The 24,896-nt window shown below is 36.9% G+C and overlaps 1 protein-coding gene across 5 annotated transcripts in view; it reads left to right on the top strand.

Annotated features, from left to right (window-relative positions):
- The first annotated feature begins 4,543 nt into the window (after positions 1-4,543).
- The window catches only part of LOC127813637 (uncharacterized), a 70,256-nt gene continuing 49,903 nt past the window's right edge, over positions 4,544-24,896 (top strand). The window contains exons 1-4 of one of the 5 annotated variants that reach the window (XM_052354698.1): positions 4,544-4,708; positions 5,298-5,662; positions 5,869-6,107; positions 20,581-20,737. In XM_052354698.1, coding sequence (XP_052210658.1) covers positions 5,327-5,662; positions 5,869-6,107; positions 20,581-20,737 — 732 coding nt within the window. In that variant the 5' untranslated portion in view covers positions 4,544-4,708; positions 5,298-5,326. Of the gene's footprint in view, positions 4,855-5,297; positions 5,663-5,868; positions 6,108-20,580; positions 20,738-24,896 lie in introns of all 5 variants that reach the window. The other 4 variants (XM_052354700.1, XM_052354699.1, XM_052354703.1 and 1 more) reach the window with 4 other exon arrangements.

The following is a 24,896-nucleotide window of genomic DNA, read 5'->3' as shown; positions in this document are numbered from 1 at the left end:
TGTTCCATCCGAGCACTACTTAGTATTGTGGCTATTCAAGATTTTGAATTGGAATAGTTAGATGTTAAGACAACGTTCTTACATGGGGAACTTGATGAGCATATCTATATGCAGCAACCAGAAGGTTTTGAAGTTACAAGCAAAGAAGACTATGTGTGCTTATTGAAGAAATTTGGCCTGAAATAGTCTCATCGGCAGTGGTATAAAAGGTTTGATTCATTTATGATCAAGCACAATTTTAATAGATACAATTATGTTAGTTGTGTTTATTTTAAAAGGAACAAGAATGGGTCTTTTATATATCTGCTTCTATATGTCGATGATATGCTAGTAGCATCAAAAGATAAGGATGAGATAAGGAGATTAAAAGCTCAACTCAACAAAGAATTTGAAATGAAAGATTTGGGCGTAGCAAAAAAAATACTTGGAATGCAAATTTCAAGAGACAGAAAAGCAGATAAATTGTATCTAAGTTAGAAGGGAGACATTGAAAAAGTCTTGACTAAATTCAATATGCAGAAAGCTAAACCTATGAGTACTTCGTTGGCTGCATATTTTAAGCTTTCATTGAGCTTATCTTCTCAGTTAGATGATGAAATTGATAATATGTCAAAAATTCCATACTCTAGTGCAGTGGGTTGTCTCATGTATGTTATGGTTTTGTACACGTCCTGATTTAGCTCATGCAGTGAGCGTGGATAGTAAGTACATGGCTAACCCTGGTAAAGAATATTGGAAAACAGTCCAATGGATTCTCCGATATTTAACATGGTATCGCTGATGCCTATTTACAGTTCGAAAATACTAAAGATGGAGTTATTGGTTTTGTTCATTCTGATTTTGCAGGTGATCCCGACATGAGAAGATTGCTTATTGGATATGTGTTCACCATTGGTGGTTGTGCTATCAGTTAAAAGGCTACCTTATAGTCCACCGTTGCCCTATCTATTACAGAAGTAGAATATATGGCAATTACTGAAGCAATTAAAGAAGCTATTTGGCTAAAAGAGTTGATGGGTTAAATTAGTGAAGATCTTCATGACAATACAGTTTATTGCGACAGTCAAAATGCTATTTTCCTTACCAAAGATCAGATGTTTCACGAGAGAACAAAGCACATTGATGTGCGATATCATTTTATTTGAGATATTATTGCTCGTGGTGAAGTTACTGTAAGAAAATCAGCAGTCATGACAATCCTACAAATATGTTGACCAAGTTACTGCAATATTGCAAAGTTTGAGCATTGTGTAGATTTGGTTGGTATTCATCAAGGAGATTGATTCTCCATGATTTCGTTGGAAGAAAGAATTCTGGATAATTTCGTTTGCGGATTTAGAGTCAAGGTGGAAATTTGTGATAATTGTGACTCAAAATCCTTATTTATTTGTGATTTGATCTCCTAATTTGACCAAGACTATGACTTCGAATTTGACTGTGATTATGATGTTGTCAAATTCGATTTTATCTGAGATTTATCTTATCAGGAGGAATATCCTCATGCGCCATATTTTGACTAGGATATGGTTTTTTGTATTCATCCATAGATGATTTTAAGTCTATAAATAGGTGCTCAGGTCACATGAAATTAGATCATCAGAGTTACACAGAGTGTGTGTGCTAATATCGCTTTTGTATTAACAATTCTGGTTAGTGATATTTTATTCGTTTTGCCCATGATTTTTTTCAATTTGAGTTTTCCACGTTAAATTCTATGTTCGTGTTTGGTTGATTGGTTTGATCGTGGTTTTTATGTTTTGTATGAATGATAAAAAAGAAGAAATATAATTGTATTATGATGGATATATGAATTTATCTTTCTATTAAAAATAAATATTATAATATTAGGTTTATAGTTTGATTTTCATTTTATAACTTAAAAAATGAAAGAAAACTACAAAATATTTTTTTAAAATAGCAACCCAAACTATACTCTTAAAAGCTTCAACATGTTACAAGTCAAAAATTTTAAAAGTAACAAAATAGGTTTAATTTGGTCTATATAATTTTGTATAATATGTTTTTAGTTTATAATTATATTTAAAAAACATATTTGTGTATATTTATATTTAGATAGAATATATATTTTCAATAAACGATGGGGAACTACGGCGAACGACGAATAGAAAGGAGAAGCAGTAGGCAAGAACAGAAGACCAAGAGAGAGAAAGAAAGAGATGGAGGTGTTGGCAGAGGCGGATGACAAACGGGCATAAGAGAGAAGTGGCAGGCGAAAACAGACCTACAGAGAGAGAGAGAATGAGATGGAAGTGTTAGCAGAGGCAGACAATGAACAACGATAGGAAAGAAACCACGAGCAAGAATAGAAGACCCGGAGAGAGAAAGAGAAGGAGATAGATGCATTGATGATTATTGGAACGATGGAAGTGGATGGCGGTAGAGGCTGCAATAAAGGCAAATGACAACTATAAGGGTGGCGGTGGCTTCAACGGTGGTAGAGGAAGGAGAGAAAGAGAGAGAGGCATCGGCGACGACTAGAATGACGACTAGAAGCGTTGATGGCAAGGGCTTCAAAGGTGGCAGACTGATATAGACGATGGTTGCGTCGATGAGAACAAGTAGAGAGAGAGGTGAGAGAGGAAGAATGAGAGAGATAGTATGAAAAAGAAGCATGAGGAAATAGATAATAAATTGGGGGTATTTAATTAGTGGATAGATTTGTAATTGAAGTAGAGGATAAATTTATAATTGGAATAGAATTGTCATCCAAAGTTATCACCCGAATGGTTCATTTAGCATTTTTCTTTCTTAATTCACGTGTAATTTCAATAAAAGTCGTTTTTAGTCCAAGTCAACCATCTCTTCAATGAGTGATGTGGCTACTATCTTCTTGACTATAAAGACATGAAAAATGTTACTCTTACACCATTGTATATACATTGGGCTACATAATGGTGTAAGAATGTCTAAAATATCCCTGAACCTCACTGAGAGGCATAATGAGGTTCAGGGATATTTTGGACATTTTTACACCATTGTGTAGCACAAAGTGTACATAATGATGTAAGAGTAGCATGACTCATAAAGACATAACTGTTGTTGTTTGTGATCTTAGGTGGCACCTACTTCGTCAGCCATTAATATCAACAAAAATTATTGTTTATGTCAATGTCTATTTTTGGAATAAAGATAAATACATATATAATGTTTGTTTAAAGATATTTATCTAATTTTGTTTCTTTAAGATATTTTAAAAATAATTAGGTATTATCTTGGTATTAAATTTTGATATTTGAATAAAAATTATTATTATATAGAATTGTTATATTATTATAAAATCAAATTTTAATTTTTTTTGAAAAACTCTTATAAAATCATTAAAAATATTATTTAGCATATACATTAAGTAAGTAATATATATATATATATATTAAATACTATGCATATGATAAATGATATATTATGATGTATATTACACTGCATATGTTTTATTTATATGTAAAATATTTTATATGCTCTAATAAAATATACTATATTATGTTCTATTTTTTTAATTATTATGGACATACTATTTTTTAAAAATTTTAACTAAATATATATAAATAGTACTTGACAAAATAAATTTGAAAGATTTAAGAATAAATTACAATAACCATTATTTTTGTTTTTTTGACCTATTTTTACTTTTTTCTTGTCTTTTCTTTTTTTTTTCTCTTTTTCCCCGATTGCTCTACACTTTCTCAAATGACATCCGTCACCCCACTACTACTCATCATACATACTTTAGCTCTTGTAACCATAACTTATTTTTTCAAATTCTCTAATCTTTATTTCTATCTCTGTTTATCTCGATTTCTTTACCAAAATCCTAGCTGAAGTCACACCCATCACCATCATTTTTGTTGTGATTTCAAACTTCAACAACCATTTTTACTTTCATATTTCAATGGTGGATGATTTCAATCTTAGGTAATGAGTTCTAATGTCTCTTTATCTTTTCAATTTTGATTTTCCTCTCTATCTAGCACTTCATTTATTATTTCTAAACTTTTTCGTGCATTTCTAATCATTGCTAAACCATGAAAGAAGGATAAAAAGAGAATTGAGAAAACAAAAATAGGCAAGATACATATTTTAACCTTTGTATTTACATATTTTTTTTATTTAAACATTGAAATATGTTGTTGTTTTAAAAATATCCCTAAATTTGTAATTTTGAGTTAATTGCATTCTTGAATTTTTTATTATTTTAATTATACAAATTTGTCAAAATGTGTAATTACTTTGAAATTGTACAGTTTAGGAGTATAATTGAAATAATAAAAAATTTAAAACTATAATTAATTTAAAATTGTATAGTTGAAGAGTATTTTGAAATAACAAAAAATTTGAACTTCTAAGTAAAAAAACGCGTTAAGTATATAGGTTAAGGAAGGGAATGAGTTTTGAATAATTCTATTGAGACCCCGCAAAAGTTGAGAAATTTCATTATAGGCCTGGTTAAGAAACTGGAAGCAGCGGGTAATCCTTACCAGCGATCCAACGGCTGAGAATAAAAATGGTTGAACCAATGGCCCAGATTTTGCTGTACCAGTACCGTGTTGGTAACTTAGGAATTTCCAAAAAGTCTCATTGGTGATCGTAACTGGATGCCGCACGACTTTGAGCAAGCACCAGTCGCAAACCTTCTTCTCCTGCTAGCGGGCTTTAAACGCACTGTTACTGCACTTTCTGGGTGATTCTAAAGGTTCTCATCTGTTTCCGTTTATAATTTCCTTAGCTTACTCGCTGTGTTGATGGCAATTTAGATCCGTCTTCTGTCCCTTCGCTCTATGCCAAGTTTGATTTGATGACCGAGTGAGTGAAAAAGAACCAATTTTCGAACTTGATTCGGTCGGTGAAAATTAATGATTTACATGTGTTTTTCTCTTTGTTTTCAATTTTATCTTTTATTATTTTCAAGTCTCAGTTAAAGTTTCCCCAGGTCAATCTCTGTGTTGATTGATTGATCACAGTTAGGATTTTCTTTCTTTTGCCCCCTTGTATTAAGCTATGTTTGGTTGCCCAGAAAATTCAATTCTCGAAATTGGGTGATTACACACATTTTGACTTGCAGCTCAGCCCGTGTGATTCTTTTCAATTTTCCTGTATTTTTCTCGGTAACCAAATGGAGGGTTATCGTTTGCGGCTGAAAAAGAATTTGTTAAGATTAATTAAATTGCCTTGCTGGATTTAAGACGAGTGGTTGCGCTCTCCTCCATCCGCACCCACCCAAAGAATTTGGTTAGATTGTTTGATGATTATCCTAATTATTTAGAATGATTATCTTGACTCAGGTGCTTGCTTAATCATATTTGTAGCGGCAATGAACCAGAGGGCTGTAAGTTCTTCAGGGACAGAAAACCCAGCTGGCAGTAATAAGCAAAGTGACGGGCCTGGTGTTGATCGCGGACCTGAGGCCAATGGTGGTGCTAGAATCCCGGAAAGGTCAGCATATGTGATACTGGCCTTGTTTGTTCTGGTTATGCATGGCTCCTCGGTTGTTTATCGTTTTCAGTTTGAGAGACTGCCTGTGCCTCTTACTGCTGAACAGGCAGGCAAGAGGGGTTTCTCTGAGGAAGAAGCCATGAAGCATGTTAGGGCCTTGACTAAATTGGGCCCACATCCTGTGGGTTCTGATGCTCTTGATCTTGCTCTCCAGGTTAGTCTATGGAATGGCTCCCCTCCCCCCAACACGCACACGGACACACACAACACACAGCGCACGCGCACGCAATTTAAACACATTTATATTCACTTGCCAACTGTTTCTGAAAGTCATTCTTCTTCAAGAAAGGGAGAGTTGGCGGTCCCTTTCTTGAGATATCATCTTACAGAAAACTTCTCCCTATCTGCTTTTCTTTGCAGTATGTACTGGTGGCATCTGAAAACATCAAGAAGTCAGCTCATTGGGAGGTTGATGTTCAAGTGGAATTTTTTCGTGCACATTCTGGTGCCAATCGTATGGTTGGTGGTCTTTTTAAGGGAAAAACACTTGTTTATTCAGATCTAAGTCACATTTTGTTGAGAATATTGCCGAAGTATGCTTCTGAAGCAGAAGAAAATGCTATCCTCGTCTCCTCCCACATTGATACTGTTTTTTCAGCGTATGTTTTCTTTTCCTTGTAGTAATACTTTTTTTCCTTTTCATAGAAAAAAATTATTTAGCATGAAGAAGGGATTTTATTGTTGTGACAAAACCCTAGGGCACAAATAGAGAACAGGAGAGGAGGAAGAAGAAATACCTCTCAGCAATTTTACTAAATCAGAGAACAAAATATGAATTACAAAAACCAAACTCAAAAGAAGAGACGCCTCTATTTATAAAGCAGCTATCTCATTAAAGCACTTTATAACTGCCTAACTATAATAAACAACAGTAGCAGCAATAGCAACATAACATTAAAGATACAATAAGAAGCCTGTTATGCTTTCACATTCCCCCTCAAATCAGACTCCACAGAAGAAGAACTTGTGATCCTTGAGCTGCTTGTAGAAGCACTAGACCTGCCACGCACTGGAGACATTTTAAGACCAAGTTTATCACACCGAAACTGAAACCGATCTCTTGCCAGCCCTTTGGTAAAAATGTCAGCCATGATCCATCTGATAAGCTGTAGGAATATATCTAATTTCAACTTCACCACTTTCAATATTTTCATGCACAAAATGAACATCAATCTCAATATGTTTTGTTCGAGAATGAAAAACAGGATTCTCAGCCATACTTTTTGCAGCCAAGTTATAAGTCCAAACAACTGAAATAGTAGTACAAGGATAACCCAATTCTAAAAACAATGATCTTAGCCATAAAAGTTTTGTAACCCTATGTGCAACAACTTAGTATTAGTATTCAGCTTCTCCAACAGATCTGGCTACCACTGATTGTTTCTTTGACCCCCATACTTTGCCAAGAAATACACAAAGACCACTGGTAGATCTCCTAGTATCCTTGCAGCCAGCATGATTTGCATCCGTATAGACAACTAGGGACATATGATCATGTGAGGGAGAGAACCACAAACCCAAGCCAATTGTCCCTTTATTGTACCTAAGGAGTCTTTTGCAGTCTGACCAATGTTGTACCTTAGGTTTAGATAAAAATTGGCTTAATTTGTTATCCACAAAAGCAATGTTTGGGCGTGTATAGGTCAGATATTGCAGTGGCCCAATGATAGTCCTATACGGCTGAGAATAAGTTTTCTCAAGTTGCTCAATTATTTTCAATTGAGACTAGCGAGAATACAGAGGAACAAGGGGAACAGGAGGGTCAGTGCCTAACAGCTAACAACAAGCCAACCACCAACCTATGGCAGGTACATGAGCTGACCTCTCTTGATGCATTACTTATTGAGTTTAAGGATCTATTTGCAGAACCTAAGGACCTTCCTCCACAAAGACCATTTGATAATTCTATCCCTTTACAACCAAATGCTGAACCTGTGAATATAAGATCCTACAGGTACCCACCAAAACTCAAAACAGAAATTGAAAACTTAGTAAGAGAAATGCTGGACAACTCTATAATCTGAGCCAGCAAAAGCCCATTTGCTTCCCCCGTCCTTTTAGTTAAAAAAAAGGATGGAACATGGCGTTTTTGTATCGACTACCGCCAACTTAACCACATCACAATAAAGATAAATTTCCCATTCCCATCATCGAAGACCTCCTAGATGAACTACACCATGCAACTATTTTCTCTAAACTCGACCTAAGATCCGAATATCGTCAAATCCGGATGAACCCAACCAATATACCCAAAACAACCTTTAGAACTCATCATGGGCATTATGAGTTTACAGTTATGCCCTTCGGATTAACTAACGCACCAACCATCTTTCAAGCCCTAATGAACCACATCCTTGAGCCTTATCTTCGAAAGATTGTGTTAGTATTCTTTGATGATATATTAATCTACAGCCCAACTTTTTCTAAACACCTAGAACACCTTAGAATTGCATTTAGCATCCTTAAACTCAATCGGTCATGCATCAAAAGGTCCAAATGTGACTTCGCCCAGAAGCAAGTTGAGTATTTGGGGCATATAATTTCCAGTGCTGGAGTTAGCATTAATCCCAAGAAGATTTCAGCTATGGTAGCGTGGCCTAAACCCGCGACCATCAAATCCTTGAGGGGGTTCTTGGGGTTAACGAGTTACTATAGGCGATTTGTGAAGAATTATGGGGTGATAAGCAAGCCTCTAACATAATTATTAAATAAGGATAACTTCAAATGGAATGAAGAGGCAGAAAAGGCATTTGGGCAGTTGAAGCAAGCTATGTGCGAAGTACCTGTGTTGGGCATTCCTGATTTTAGTAAACCATTTTTCTTGGAGACCGATGCATGTGGAATCGAGGTAGGAGTTGTGTTATCTCAAGAGGGCCTACCCTTAGCCATTCAAACCATTCCCATTCCATTTAGGGAAGAAGAACCAACCATCACTCCAGTAGCCATCTTGGACAAACGGGTGCTTTTTTAGCAAGGAGCCCCAATCACTCAAGTGCTGGTGCAGTGGTCTGCATTGCATCCTGACAATAATACTTGGGAATATTTGCCCGAGTTCCTCCAACAGTTTTCAAATGCGGCTAGTTTGCTCAACATTCTTGAGGACAAGAATTAGCTTAAGGGGAGGGAAACTGTCGTGTACCTAAGGTGGGGGGGGGGGTATAATTGTAATAAACAGTAGAAGCTGGTAGGGATTTGTAACTGTGAAACTTCGAGATTGTTGCATGCGAAAGTGGCAACCGCTTTTGGTGCCAACTTCCGCTAAGGCCGAGTACATATACGCTCTGCCTATCATGTTGAAAGCATCAAATATCGTTTGAGAATTTCCTGTTCTATTTCCCTCTCAATTCTCCCTCTCCCTCTCATTGCATTCTCTAATTTTCCCCCTCCTTTAATTCAGCTCCTTCTCTACCTAATTCCTGCCAAGTTCTCTCCACAAATGAGAGAACATCTTGTTGAATCCTAAGGGATTTAACAACTTAGAGCTTACAAACCTTTCAGGTTGAGTCATAAAGACTGCTCCTTCTAGATCACCATTTAGAAAAACGTTATTTACATCCACTTGTTGAATATCCCATCCAAAGGTCACTACTAAAGAGAATTAACACCCGAATAGTGGGAGCCTTAACAATTGGATTGAAAGTTTCAACATAGTCCACCCCTGGATTTTGAAGAACCAACTTGACATTGTGTTTAAGAATAGTCTCATCAGGTTTATACTTGACCCGAAACACCCATTTACACTCAATTAAGTTCACATCCTTAGAGAAGGGAACAAGATCCCAAGTATGATTTCTGTGCTGAGCTAAAACTTCCTCCTCCATGGCTTTAACCCAACGTGAGTCTAAAAGAGCCTCACGAATCAAATTAGGTTCAAGAGAGCTCGCTAAAGCATGAGGAGAGGTAGATACAAGATGCTTGGCTTTTGATCTAGTGACCATAGGATGAACAGAAGGTGCAGGTGCAGCTTTAGGTCTAGGTAAGTGAGGGTTAATGAACACAGTTGGTTCCTAAACAAGGAACCTAGGATTTGGATCAAGCACTGAGATGAAAAATCTCAATACTTTCATTCAAAGGTAGGAATTCTACTTATACAAGTTTCTATGCTATCTAGTCCTACTATTTAGGAGATAATATACAGCAGATTTTAGAGTACAAATAAATCAAGATAAGACAGATGTGCCATGGTGTATGCTATTTGCAGACGACATAGTGTTGGTGGATGAAACAAAAGAAGGAGTGAACACTAAGCTTGAGTTGTGGAGAAACAATTTAGAATCTAAGGAATTTAAATTAAGTAGAAGGAAAACAGAATATATGGAATGCAAATTTAGTAAAAATGCAAGAGTGGATGATGTTATAATAAAATTAGAAAATCAAATCTTACAAAGAAAAGACCATTTTCGGTATTTGGGATCAGTGATTCAAAAAGATGGAGAAATCCACGAGGATGTCGCACATAGAATTAAGGCAGGTTGGCTAAAATGGAGAAATGCATCGGGGGTGTTATGTGATGGTAAAATCCCATTAAAATTGAAAGGAAAATTTTATAGGACAGCTATATGACCAATCTTGTTGTATGGCTCAGAATGTTGGGCAGTCAAATACCAGTATGAGCAAAAGACGAGTGTAGCGGAGATGAGGATGTTAAGATGGATGTGCGGACATACAAGAAAGGATAAAATTAGAAATGAAGTTATTCGTAATAAGATAGGAGTAGTGCCAATCGAGGAGAAGATGAGAGAGACTAGACTAAGATGGTTTGGTCATGTGAGAAGGAGACTAAGAGACGCTCCTGTGAGGAGAGTTGATGAAATGGAACAATTAGTCACAAAAAGAGGTAGAGATAGACCCAAGAAGACTTTGGGAGAGCCATTAAAATTTGATATGAAATATATGGATCTAAATGAGGATATGACAAAAGACAGAAATACATGGAAGTCTAGAATTCATGTAGTCGACCCCACATAGTGGGATAAAGGCTGGATATGTTGTTGTAATTTGCTAATTTTTATTCCTATCTACTCCTATTATTTATCTTGATTTTTAGGAGTTTATCTTCACTACACTTGATCCCTTATCACCACCAGATCATTCTCCTATTGCTGCATATTAGCTGCAACTTATTCTCTTTATGTTAACTCCTTAGCAGCTAGGACTCTCCAACACCCCCCCCCCTCAAGCCTAGAAGTAGATATCTCTCATTCCTAGTTTGTTAATGAGAGTCTCGAAACCTGGTCTTGCCATGGATTTGGTGAGAACATTTGCCACTTGATCTGTTGTGGGAATATATATCAGCCTTATATCTCCCTCTTTAATCTCTCGTTGGATGGAATTTCGATCAATCTAGACATCCTTCATTCTATCATGTTGCATCGGGTTGTTGACAATGCTTATGGCTGACTTGCTATCACAATATAGCCTTGTTGGTTTGGTTAGAGGCATTTGTAGATCCTCCATTAGTCTCACTACCCAAATCAGTTCACAAATCCTTTGGGCAATTGCCCTAAATTCTACTTTCGCACTGCTTTTAGCCATAACAGTTTACTTTTTACTTCTCCATGTGCCTAAATTCTCCCATAACTTTGTACAAAACCCTGATGTAGACCGATTGTCAATAATTAAGCCTGCCCAATTTGCATTGGAAAAACCTTCAACACCTCTTTCATTAGTCTTTTGGAACATTAATCCCTTACCCGGTGTGCCTTTTAGGTACCTCAAAATGTGACAAACGACTGTCAAATGTTGTTGGGTTGGAGCATGCATAAACTGGCTTATGATGCTCATTAAATAAGCTATGTCTGGCTGTGTCAAGGAAAGATAAATTAATCTTCCAACTAGTTGTTGATAGCTCCCTTTGTCAACCGGTGGATCATCATCCCTTCTTTCATACTTCCAATTTCTTTCTAGTGGAGTTTGATATTTTAGGACTTTGGTTGGCAACCTATTGATCAAATAATAGGCTGTTAGGATCGCTTCACCCTAATATTTGTTTGGAGTAGAACCAGTAAACATTAGGGCTCTAGCCACTTCAAGCAAATGACGATTATTTCTTTCAGTCACTCCGTTTTGTTGGGGTGTATAGGGGCATGTGCTTTGATGTAAGATTCCATTTGTGGTGAGGTATTGAGTGAAAGGGTTTGAAAAATATTCCCGGCCATTATCAGTCCTAAGAATGCAAATAGAGGACTGAAATACGTTTAGAATCAACTTGTATAAATTTTGAAAAATTGCATGAACCTCAGATTTTTCCTTCATTAGGTATACCCAACATACTCTTGTGTGGTCATCTATGAAGGTCACAAACCATCTAGCACCACTCAAGTTTGGAACCGTAGCTGGTCCCCAAATATCACTATGGATCAAGTGAAACGATTTGGAAGGATTATATGGTTTTGGTTGATGAGAACTATGAGTTTGTTTGGCAAGAATACAATGATCACAATTGAGTACCAAATTGCTTTTATTGATAAATAAATCAGGGTACAAGTGTTTCAGATATTGAAAACTAGGATGACCAATGCGTCTATGCCATAACAAAATTTCAAAATTCAAGCTAACTGAAAGAGAAAAACTAGGAGTTAACTGACTGGGAAGAGCCTTGTTGTCTAATATGAAGGGAAGAAAGCAATGCAATGCAAATCCTTAATGAGTTTACTCACCGATAGCAGGCTACATTTCAAATTTGGCACATACAAAACAGAATCAAGAGATAAACCAACCACACACACACTTCCTCTTCCCTTAACTAAAGATACTGCTCCATCTGCCATTAGAACCGTTAGTTCCTTTTCTTTCACCTGAAAATTTTCAAGTATGGTAAGATTTAACCCCATATCTTTTTCTGTCGTTTGAGCACTTGCTGTTGCTGCATTCTGAATACTTATAGTTGCATATGTTGGTCTTTTCTTCTCCTTCCTGCTCCTTGGTTGCTAGTTTGGTGGCCTTCCATGAAGCTTCCAGCATGTTTGCTTCATATGATAGGGTTTATTATAGTGTTCACACCACTGTTTGGCCCTAAAAACTTCTTCTCTCTTAGATGCAGCAAGTGCAGAACTGATATTTGGTTCTGGTTGAGTCAGCGTAACTCGTCTTCTACTTTCCTCTCTTCAACTTCCGCAAAGACTTCTTTGAGAGTTGGTAGTGGCTTGATGCTTAGAAACTGACCTCTTACTTCATCCAAGTCCGAATTTAGGCCTTGGAGGAAGTCAAAAACCCGCTCTTTCTCCAACATTCTGTTGTACTTCTAGTTGTCACTCAAGTACTCCCACTTTGGATTATAAAACAAATTCATCTCTTACCAAAGCTCTATTAGGTTGTTGTAGTATTCAATGACCCCAATACCACCTTGTTTTGTAGTCCTAATGGCTGCTCTGATCTCAAAACACTGGGTTGTGTTTTCAAGATCAGAGTATAATTCTTGGACTGCATCTCACCCCTCTTTTGTAGTCTTGTAAGACAGATAGGTTCAGCCTATCTTTGATTCCATTGAGTTAATCAACCACGCCATAATAATAGAGTTTTCTACTTCCCATCACTGGTATTCTGTTGACTCTTCCAGAGGAGTTGGGACAGCCCCGGTGAGGTAACCAAACTTCCTTTTGCCTTTGATTACCAGGGTCACGGATTGAAACCATTCCTTGAAGTTTCTTCCATTTAACTTGTTCTGTGTAATCTGCAATGTTTGGCTATCCATGGTGAGAGTGTTGGCAAGAGTTATGGTCGCCTGTGTGATCGGTGGTTGAGGAATTGAACTACGAGAGGATTCTTCAATCGTAGGAGTTGTGGTTGCTGGATTGGAACCAACCATGTTGATCGAGAGTCTTGGTTATGATAATCGAGCTTTGATACCATGAACATAGTCGGTTCCTAAACAAGGAACCTAGGATTTGGATAGAGCATTGAGATGAAAAATCTCAATACTTTCATTCAAAAGTAGGAATTCTACTTATATAAGTTTCTATGCTATCTAGTCCTACTATTTAGGAGATAATATACAATAGATTTTAGAGTACAAATAAATCAAGATAATTGCTATTTTTAACTCTTATCTACTCCTATTATTTATCCTGATTTTTAGGAGTTTATCTTCATTGCACTTTATCCCTTATCACCACTGGATCATTCTCCTATTGTTGCATATCAACTACGACTTCTTCTCTTTATGTTAACTCTTTAGCAGCTAGGACTCTCGAACAGTTAATAACAGGTGACTGAATCTCAGAACAAACAGTCACAGGTGGAGTAGATGAATTTCTGGAATTTGATGGAGAAGATGTAGATAGGACAAGAGTTGAGGACTGTGCTACTTGAGGAGAAGAAGAAAATGAGGTGAAAGAAGGAAGAGATTGAAGTACTGAAGTAGATACTCCATTAGACACCCCACTGGAAGCTGACCTAGAAGAAGAAGACAATGCAGTGAAGAAGAACAAACTAGGAAAGGGGAATTCATTCGGATTGAACTGAACATGTCTTGAAACATATATCTTCCCTGATGGATGCATACACTTATAACTGGCTTGAGTGTGACTATATCCAAGGAAAATATATTTGATAGTATGAAAATCAAATTTGTGCTTGTTATAGGGTCTAAGATAAGGAAAACAAGTACAACCAAATGGTTGCAACAAAAAGTAATTTGGTGGTTTATGGTAGAGCAATTCAAAAGGTGTATTAAATTTGAGGGGAGAGGCTAGCAATAGATTGATTGTATGCACAGCTGTTTGAAAGGCTTCTACCCCATACTTTAAGGGCATATGAGCATGAGCTAATAGATTAAGACCCATTTTTGCTATGTGTATATGTTTCCTTTTAGGCACACCATTTTGTTGGTGTGTATAAGGATAAGTAAATCTAGTCTGTGTGCCATGACTTTGAAGGTAGGCCAAAAAGGCCTTGAATTCTACCCCCCCCAATTATCAGTTTGTAATGCCCTAAGTTTGGTTTGATACACAGCTCAACAAATTTCTGGAAAATGGTCAAGACAAATAGAGCATTAGACTTAAGTTTCAGAGGATATAGCCAGGTATACCCAGTGTATGCATCCACGAAGATAATGTAATATCGATGACCTTCCATGGACAAAACAGGTGAAGAACCCCACAAATCAGAATACACCAATTCCAATGGTCTAGTAGATTTAATTTCACAATTAGCAAAAGGAAGCTGATGCAATTTGCGAAGTTTACATGAATCATAAAAAGAAAGATCAAATTGCAAAAAGGGAATATGAATTTTATTCAATACTGATCTCAATACACTAGAAGATGGATGCCCTAATTTGGCATGCCATTGTTGACAAACATTATTACATTGGGCTACATTTGCATTGTGAGACAACTCATGACAGAATGAGCTTTGTCTATTACATTTATTCAAAGGAAAAACAGTATTACTAGACAACAAGGAGTTGCTGGAGTGCTATATGCAGCATGACCAAATGCTGGAAGCATTGGTGTCCCGAAGTAGCACATGCCCAGAATCCTTATCCTTAATCAAACAAGAAGTAGCATGAAATTCAGCAACAACATTGTGATCACGAGTAAGTTGTGATACACTAATCAAGTTCTTCTTCAAACTAGGTACATGAAGTGTATTAGGCAATGAAATAATAGAAGCAGATTGTGTTTGAGTATATAATTTTCCATAGCCATTAGCCAACATTAGAGATAGGCAGAGTCTTACCATTTCATATGGCCACTTTGTCTCCACCATTATAGGGAGCATGAAGGGAAAGATTGTTGAGGTTGGATGTAATGTGATTTGTTGCTCCAGAGTCAACAAACCATGAAGAATTTGACAAAGAAAAAGGTTGAGATAGGTTATCAGGTTGTTGAGGAAAATGACTATAGTGAGCATCTTGGACCGATCCTATCTCATTCATGTAGACTCTATTAGAATCACTAAGAGCAGCCATATATGCTTTAGAATCTGTCTAAACACCATTGTTAAACTGTCCAAATCCTTGATTAGAAGTTCTCTGAAAATTCCTATCAAACTGATGATAGTATTTATCAGCAAAGTGCCCTAGTTTACCACACAATTGATAGTATATTTTTCTATTGGAAGCTCTACCTTAGCCTCATCCTCCTCTGTTAACATAACTACCTCCTTGTGACATATAACTATCTTTATTGTTAACAAAATCACCATTTTGTGATGAGTGTGAAGCCACATTTACAGTCATTGAAGGAGACATAGTCGAGTCAAAATTAGTTGAAAGTGATGATAAATTCTTGGATGTTAGTCTCTGTTCATGCATTAATAACAGATACTGCACCTTCTCTAAGTCAATTTCATCCATTTGATATATAATCAGACTCGCTATTGTCTCATAGTCATGATCAAGACCATTTAAAGTAGCAAGCAACAATTCCTTATCATTTAGAGGCTCTCCGATAGTTGCTAGAGAATGACCTATCGTTTTAATCCTTAGAATGTAATCATTCACAGATAAGGAATCTTTCTTTATAGACCGTAGTTGCTGCTTTAACTGAAATGATTTAGCAAACGTTTGATGCGAGTAAAGGCTTTCTAAAGAAATCCATACCTTGGCAGATGATTCACAGTGAATCACCTACGCTAGAACCTCTTTATCAATAGTGGAGAATAGCCATCCAAGTAGCAATTGGTTTGATTTGATCCAATTCAGGTACTTTGGATTGATCGAAGATCCAGTGGCAGCTTCACCGATTGCTGGATTTGACACGTACTTCGGTGGAGGTGGTGATTTATTTAGAAAAGACACCAAATCAAAAGCATGGAGAGTCGCAAGAATCTGTGCTTTCCATAAAATGCAGTTGCTCGAATCGAGCTTTATCGGAATAAAACTAAATGCCTTAGCCACAGTAGAAAAGTTTGATTGCAAGGCTAGAGAGAAAGAGGAGGTGCGAGGTGATGAGGAGGAAGGACTACGATTTGAATTGAATGCCATTGAGATAGAGCTGCGGCTCTGATACCATGTAACAAAACCCTAGGGCACAAATAGAAAACATGAGGAGGAAGAAGAAATACCTTTTAGGAATTTTACTAAATTAGAGAACAAAATATGAATTACAAAAACGAAACTCAAAAGAAGAGACGCAACTATTTATATAGCAGCTATCTCATTGAAGGTGCTTTATAACCGCCTAACTATAATAAACAATAGTAGCAACAATAGCAACATAACATTAAAGATACAATAAGAAGCCTGCTATGCTTTCACAATTGTTAATGACATTATTTAACATGATCTTTAAATTGAAGAGGATATCCAAGTTTCCAACAAGTGGAGAAAGGGCAACCTAGTTTACAACAATAAGGAAGAGGTTGACTGAGTAAAGGTTAAACTCCTGAAAATTGTAGGGGATCAAACAAATGAACCATACTATGAAACTTTGAGAATGAAAGAGATCGATTGATTAAAGTTTAACAATGGAAGTTATTTACTTATTAAGGCATGCAATGAAAAGGTCCAAAGATAAACAAAAGGATTTGTGTTGGTATTTACAGATTGTGAATAGTCTTCAGAGAAATTTTTTAAGAGTTTTAATGAAGAATGGTGATGAAGATTATAGACACAAATATTTTGGGAAACAATACTTTAGGTGTAAAATTAGAATTTAATATTGTTTTATTAATTTCTTTATTTTAATGTGTTTCCTAGTTTCTTTTAATTTCTTTTATGTCCTAGAATCCTAATTAGATTAGGATTACCTTTATTAGCTTAAATATGAAGGAATCCTAGTTAGAAAGGAATTCTTGTTAGAATAGGTTTATATGTATTAATTCTCTATAAATAATCCTTCAGTGAAGTATTGAAGGACAGATTTTGATGAATAATATTAAATATTGATATTGGTTTTAAGTAATTGGGATTACTCTTGGTTCTTTTGGTTCGGGTTCCGCATTAGATGGATTTAGATTGCTTATAAGCAGATTTTTAAAGACATGTATCATTAAGGGAAAATGTGTGCTAGGACTCATGAAGAAAATATTTAGACTTCTCTAATTACAATTGAATTACATCCAATATCTGCATTGAGCCCTTGAATTTTTGTCCTTGTAATGGATGAATTCACAAACGCATCCCCAAGGAGGTGTTTTAATATATACCATCTTGGTGGATGAGACAATAGAATGTGTGAACACTAAGCTCAAGTTATGAAGGGATACTTTAGAATCTAAAGGTGTTAAGTTAAGAAAGTTGGAAATCAAATATATGCAATATAAGAAGTGTGAGTGATCATGGTGAGACTTGAAGATCAAGTTATTCTGAAAAAAGATTAATTTAGATATCTTAGATCCTTTGTTCAAAAAGAAAAGGAGATTGTTGAGGATGTTACTAGTAGAATCAAGGTAGAATGGTTAAGTGAAAAAATGTGTAATATTTTATGCCATTGTCAAGTCCCTTTAAAGCTTAATAAAGTTATTTGATGATCCCTATAGGACCTGGTCAATGAACAGAATTATTGGGGACAGACCAGTAAAATAGCTGTAGCTACATACACAATTCTCAATCAAACAACAACAATGTACTGTTTGTTTATGTATCTACTGTTCAAAAAACATCTTTTATGGCTTAGGCAGTATCTACTTCAGAGGAAAGAGGAGTGATGCAATACACTTTAGATGGTTGTAAGTCTATCTCTGTTGTATGTTATAGAATGTTGAACAGTTTAAGTACCATCATATGCAAAATGAGCACAGTTGAAATGAGAATGTGACCGTTAATGTGTAGCAATGAGATTATTCATAATAAGGTTGGAGTGGCACCTCTTGAAGATCAAATGCTTAACATGTGATTAAGATGTTCAAGAGATGTGAGAAGAATACCAGTAGAGACACCTACACTGAGAGTGGATGGAATTAAAGAAGTTTATAGGGAAAGAGATAGAGGAAGACAAGAGAAAACTTGGTAAAAAACCTTAGATATGATGGGATGGATTTGCAAAAACATATGCTATAGATAGACATGATGAGAGCTGAATCTACATAGCTGACCCCACCTTAGGGCTTGATGATGATAATGATGTAAGAAAATTAGGTTAGTGGTCATGCAAATCAAAGGCATTTATGTTTATGACAATCTACCTCAATGTTTTTCTCCTATTCCTTTTTTCTTTCTTTTTTTTGTTTGTTTTTCTTTATGGTTTTTGATGTGAGTATGAATGTGGTTTTTTGAATGAGTTTCCCAATTTCTGTTTTAAATCTAGAATTTTATAACAGTGCCCAGTGCCTGGTTAAAATTTTCCAGTTCATCCATCTAAAGGTGGTTCTTGCTCACATGTTTCAGCTCTAAGAGTTACGTTTTTTATTTTTTTTGAATTGAATATTCTTGGTTATATGTTCTTATTCTTCCATGCTTTATTCGACGCCTGGACTCCATTAAACAAGCCTTAAAGGTCTTATTCTTCCATTCATTATCCGACTCCATTCAGCAGGCTTGCTGAAAGTTCTTTAAATTTGCCATGTGGTATTTTCTTCCCCAGCTTAGCTCTTTTTCAAACTATATCTTATGTTAAATCCAACTCAATCATCTTACCATGGTGCCTCAGGTAATTTCTCAGTGATTCACTATTTCCTATGCTTGCATTAGTTAGTCATAATAGGTTTTATCAATCTAAAAGCATTTGATTATGCTCAAAATTTTACTGAAGTGAAACCTTTCCTGTTTAATCAAGCAACTATTTAGCTATTTTTTACTCTAAATCAAATCCATGTTGATGTTATCTTCCTCTTTTACTAGGGCCCTCAACATGCAAAGCTTTCTTAATGGAGTTTGGTCCCATCTTTGTAGTGTATCATCATCCTATTAGCTTCTTCTTGCTCAGGCAAGTATTCTTTGTTGGTAATGTCATAGTACTCGAGGTTTCCCTTTCCCTCATGTGCAGACCTGACAAAAAACAGCAAACAGTAGCAATGGGGAACCATTGCAGGAGACACTTGAATTAAAGACATCTCATAACCTAAGCTCTGTTCTGTGTATCAAATCCCAAAAGCTTAAGTCTTTATAAACTTGGACATACATATCAAGTTCTCACACAGAGGGAACTCAGCTGGGGGTCAGGAAGTCTGTTTCTCTGTTTTCAGGTATCTGGAGGGGTCCCATCCCAACAAGACTGTAGACATGGTCATCCACTTCATTTTATGTGTTGTCATTGCTGCTTGAGTTGTTGAATTGCAAGAGTTGCCAAAATCTTGTTCCTAAATTTCAGAGGGGGTGTACTTTTTGATTTTAAAACCCAGCCTTTTCCCATTTGGTTCAAGTTACCCCAATTTGAATTTAACATGCTCCAAACTGGTGTCATGTACCTAACTGTTTGTACCTAAACAACATTAATAGTAGCAGTTGTACCTAGAGCTAGCTGCTTATAGTTGTACTTTGAGTTTGTAATTGGCAGCCTTGTTGGCGCCAACTTAACTGCTGCTTGGATTAGTATATAAAGCTAATCCAGCCTAATGCAAATCTATTGAAGCATTATTCCAGAATTCTCTGTTTTCTCTCTCAATTACTTTCTCTTGATCATTCTCTCTCTCTTTCGCCTCTTTCTGTTCTTCTCTCTCTCTGAATCTTTCCTCTCAATTCTCCCTACTTTCAGCCCTAGTTCTTGTCAAATTGGCTGATAATTCTCATTGTCAGTCTAAGGACCTGACAGCTGGATAAGAACATTTCTAAATTTCTGCTTAAAACAAAGTTCATGATCAAACTGATGCATGCCCATGATTCCAGGAGTGCATATTTTTGAGTTATTTGTCTTATGGATTTAATGAAGTTGCTGCTTCAGCCTTCCAATACCTAATTACAGGGGAGCGGATTGTCTTGAAAAGATTCATTGTGTTTCTCCACCCCAATTATCCATCACACAACCTTCTGACTTTTCACACTCACATATGGCAGGGCCAATATGACATTCATCACTATATTTATTAATATGACATTCATCACTATATTTATTTTCTTTTATTTCTTCATTGATACACTTGTAAGCATAGTTTCTCTCAACTTGTCATCTTATCCTAGTACAGAATATTTCCTTTCTGTCCTTGTCAACACTCAACAAATAATAGGGTGACTTTGCTATGCATCTTCAGGGAAGGAGCTGGAGATTGTAGTTCATGTGTAGCTGTTATGCTGGAGCTTGCTCGAGGAATTTCTCAGTGGGCTCATGGATTAAAGCACTCTATCATATTTTTATTCAATACTGGGGAGGAAGAGGGCCTAAATGGTGCTCATAGCTTTGTAACACAGGTTAGGCACTTATTGCTTATCCACCTTATATTTTTAGTTTGATTGATTTTTAATTTCTTTACCTTTTTCATTCTCTATCTTTTCAATCAAGTTAGCTTGAGCAGTTGAAGGGCTTTTGCAATGGGTAAATACTGGATAAGCTGATAGGTTAAATTTACAAACTCTCCTGCTTTAGTCATGTCTGTGTTTACATGTGCTCGCTAAAGGGAGCAGGTGATGAAGGATGAATACAGGGTATGCAATTCTGTGTGATGAGGCTGAAGCTAATATAGATGGCAGTGGAGAGCTCTAGAGTGAGGTCTGATAGTATATGTATGCTTAAGTGCATCATACACTATGTAACCTATGTGGTTCACATGTTGGATTAACTTAATATCTGTTCCTTAAATACATAAGACATTGGATCTCCACATAGGACATGTGATTTACATGTTGGGTTAAACAAACTAGATGTCCTTACATATGCTAGCCGATAGAAGTCCACATGTCAGCTTGCTTAATTGGCACATGTGAGACTGCTTTTACAGCCTGTTCTAGGTTATCATGTGAAACAGTATGCCTCACTGAAGCAAACGTCTACTCTGTGGATGGTTCATTGCCTTTTTAATGGACACCTTTGTTAATAGTTGAGGAGGTCGTCACATACAACTTATCATGCGCATGTTTTGGTATGAAAGCAACCATACATTCACCTAGATCCTAGATACACGTTGGGCATTGAGGTTTTGGTACAAGATTGATTGTATCATTCACCTTGGCCTTAGGGGCAAGTACTGGATTGTCAAGCCTCGCAGTCGAGACTTGAATTTCCAGAACAATTTAGAGAATAGAAGAGATGAAGAGAGAGAGAATTTGGAGGGAGAGTTTGAAAGAAGTAGTAGAAAGAATTGAGAGAGAATTTTGGGAGGGAAAGAATTCAGTAACGTTTTCATACAATCCCCATCCTCACATATCTTAGCCTTATATAGCTCTTCCTTGTGGTTACAACCATATTGAGGGGTAGAATGGTAAAGCTAACGAATTCAGTTGGCTCCCGCAATTATAGTTTTAAATTTTCAAAGAGATTACAATTAGACCTTCGCATAGATGTTAAAGGTGCTCCTAGGCGCAAGGCGCCTTAAGGTGCTAGTTTAGCGCTTCGACTGGGCTGAGGTAAGGCGTTTTTCAGGAGGCGCACACCTTGCACGACGAGGCGCCTGGGCATGAGGCGCGCCTCATGAAACTAGCTGTCAAGCAGCCCGCTGCCCACCGAAACTAGTTGTCATTCTCGGTTCCAACCTCCCCTTTTCTCAGTTCCAGACTGCTCTTGTTAGTTTTTTTTACTTGTTTTATTTGATTAAAATTAGAATTAAAATAAATTCGATCACAATTGGGTTCAACTTTGGCTTCGATTTCAAAGCGGTAAGTAACTCCGAAGATTGAAGAAGAGGAGGAACCCTGATTACACTCTTAATCCCTTTTCACCCCACTTCGTTTTCACTTCGGGCTGGGGCCTAATGGCCCAAGTCCTCCGCTACCATCGCAGCTCTCATGAAAAATCCATATTTGGGTCTTGTCCCAAATTATTTGGGCCAGGGTCAAATAACGGGTTTCATTCTGAAAATCAAGACATACTTTTACAACTTCTTTATTGATTGTGGACTTGTAGTGTTTATGTGTTTGTTTAGAACTTTGCATTATGATTGGTACTTGTTTGAGTTTGAACTTTGATGATGTTTCTAGTTTAGAATTTGCATGATGAATGAATCAACTTTGGTGTTGTTAGTTTAGAATTTGAAGATGATGAATTATGAATGATATGCACGTGTTATTATTGATAATTTGATAGTTGTTTATGATTTTACAAGATTTTGAGTTTTTTTTTTTCTAAAGGTGCGCCTCGCTTCGCAAAGGCGCGCCTTGCGCCTCGGGCTCCAAGACCCTTTGCGCCTATCGCCTTTCAGAACTATGGACCTTCAAGTTGTGACACTCCACTGCCCTTCAAAAACCAATTATTGTCCTCAAGAATATCTTTAAAGTAGGCTTGTAGCTCTTGGGAATTGCTTCAACAGCTTCAAAAGGTACTCCTAAGTGGTATGGTCTGGTTGTAGTTGCAACCATTGGACCAACACTTGGGTTAGGAGCACTGTTCCTTGGTAAACCACCCTCTTTTCTGGGATGGCCCTAGGCTCCAGGGTTTCCTCTCGGTTATTTTCCATGGCTGACAGTTGCTGACTAGTGGAAGCACCCAGTTGTCTCAAAAAGAAATGAAGGCCGAAATTTGGGCCAATTTTGCCGTGGAGTTTGAGTAGTTTTAACTGTTTACTTTATTTCTATTAATTGTAACTTTTATATTTTCCAGCTAGTAGTTTGTTAGACAGTTGTGCTAGGTGTAAAGGGGGTTAGAATAGGATAAAATAGTCTGTTAGAAGAGAGGTGATCTGCTGTGGCAGCACCTACGAGTCTATTATAAAAAAACTATGGCGGCCTCCTGTAAATCTATCGAAGAATTATATCAAAATCAGGTTCCTATTCTCTCAACTTTCTCTCTTCCTCCCTTATTCTCTCTTCCAATCTCTTCTTCTTTCTTTCTATGGTTCTCTAGCAACTCCCTCTAGTTCACACTGAATTAAGAGAGTTGAAGTTGTCACAGCATAACTGTGCACACAACAGCTTATATCTTGAATCGTTCCCCTACAAAATCAGTCCAGAATAAAACCCCCTATGAAGCATGGAGTGGGAGAAAACCAAATGTAAGTAATTTGAAAGTATTTGGCTGCCCTGCTTATTCTCTAGATAAATCTCCTAACAAGGATAAGTTGATGAAAAAGGAGAAAAGTTGTTATTTGTTGGATATAGTGATGAATCCAAGGGACATATATTGATTAATCCCCAAACTAACAAGTTGACTGTTGCAAGAGATGTTATATTTGATGAAATGGCAGTGTGGCAATGGAGTTCCAGCTCTCAAAACTCAATTAAAGTGACTGACTCTGGTCCTGCAGAAAGTACAGAGACTGAAGAGGCAGATCAGACACAAAATCCAGCAAATACAGAAGCTGGAAGTACTTCTGGAAGACAGGTTTCAGGTTCTGGAACCACGAGTTCAGTAGAATCTTCATCTCCAGTCCCTACTTTAAGGAGATCGGGTAGAATTAGAAGACCTCCTGAAAGGTATGAAGATTTCAAGAGTTATTCAGACAATGAAAGTGCAGAATTTGCTCTTTTTTCTTGTGAGCCACAGAAATTAGAAGAAGCAGTAAAAGAAGACAAGTGGCTGAAGGCAATGGATGAAGAGACTGCAATAATAGAACATGGGAGCTGGTTGACCTTCCTAAAGGAAAGGAAGTGATTGGCCTGAAATGGGTCTTTAAGACCAATTATAATGAAGGTGGAAGCATGCAGAAAAATAAAGCAAGGCTTGTTGCAAAAGGGTATGTCCAGCAGCCCGGTGTGGATTTTAATGAAACTTTTGCACCAGTGGCACGCATTGAAACTGTGAGAATGGTATTGGCCATAGCAGCCCAATTAGAGTTGCAGGTATATCAGCTGGATGTGAAGTCAGCTTTCCTTAATGGAGAGCTTGAAGAGGAAGTCTATGTGGAGCAGCCCCCAGGCTATGAGCTGAAGGGTAAAGAAGAAAAAGTTTACAGGCTGAGGAAGGCTTTATATGGCCTTAAACAAGCTCCTAGAGCTTGGAACAGCAGGATAGATTCCTATTTTCAGCAAAGTGGTTTCCATAGAAGTCCGAATGAGCCGTCACTTTATGTGAAATGGAGTGGACAGAATTTTATGGTGATATGTTTATATGTAGATGATCTGATCTACATGGGAAATAACCTGAAGTTACTTGCTGATTTTAAGCAGTCAATGATTCATGAGTTTGAAATGACTGACTTGGGTGTTATGAAGTATTTTCTTGGCATACAGGTCAAGCAAGGAAAAGGGGAAATTTTCATTTCCCAAGAAAAATACACCCATGATATTTTGAGAAAGTTTCAGATGCTGAATTCAAAATCTATATCCACTCCAATGGCATTGAATGAGAAGCTGAAGGTTGATGATGGGTTCAAGAAGGTAGATGAAGGGCTGTATAGAAGTCTGATTGGTTCCTTGTTATATTTGACCCACACTAGGCCAGATATTATGCAGGCCATAAGTATGCTATCCAGATTCATTA

The sequence above is a fragment of the Diospyros lotus genome, chromosome 11 (assembly GCF_014633365.1).
Source record: "Diospyros lotus cultivar Yz01 chromosome 11, ASM1463336v1, whole genome shotgun sequence".
NCBI classification, from domain to species: domain Eukaryota; kingdom Viridiplantae; phylum Streptophyta; class Magnoliopsida; order Ericales; family Ebenaceae; genus Diospyros; species Diospyros lotus.
Note: the sequence above shows the minus strand (reverse complement) of the source record. Positions and strands in the feature narration are given on the sequence as shown.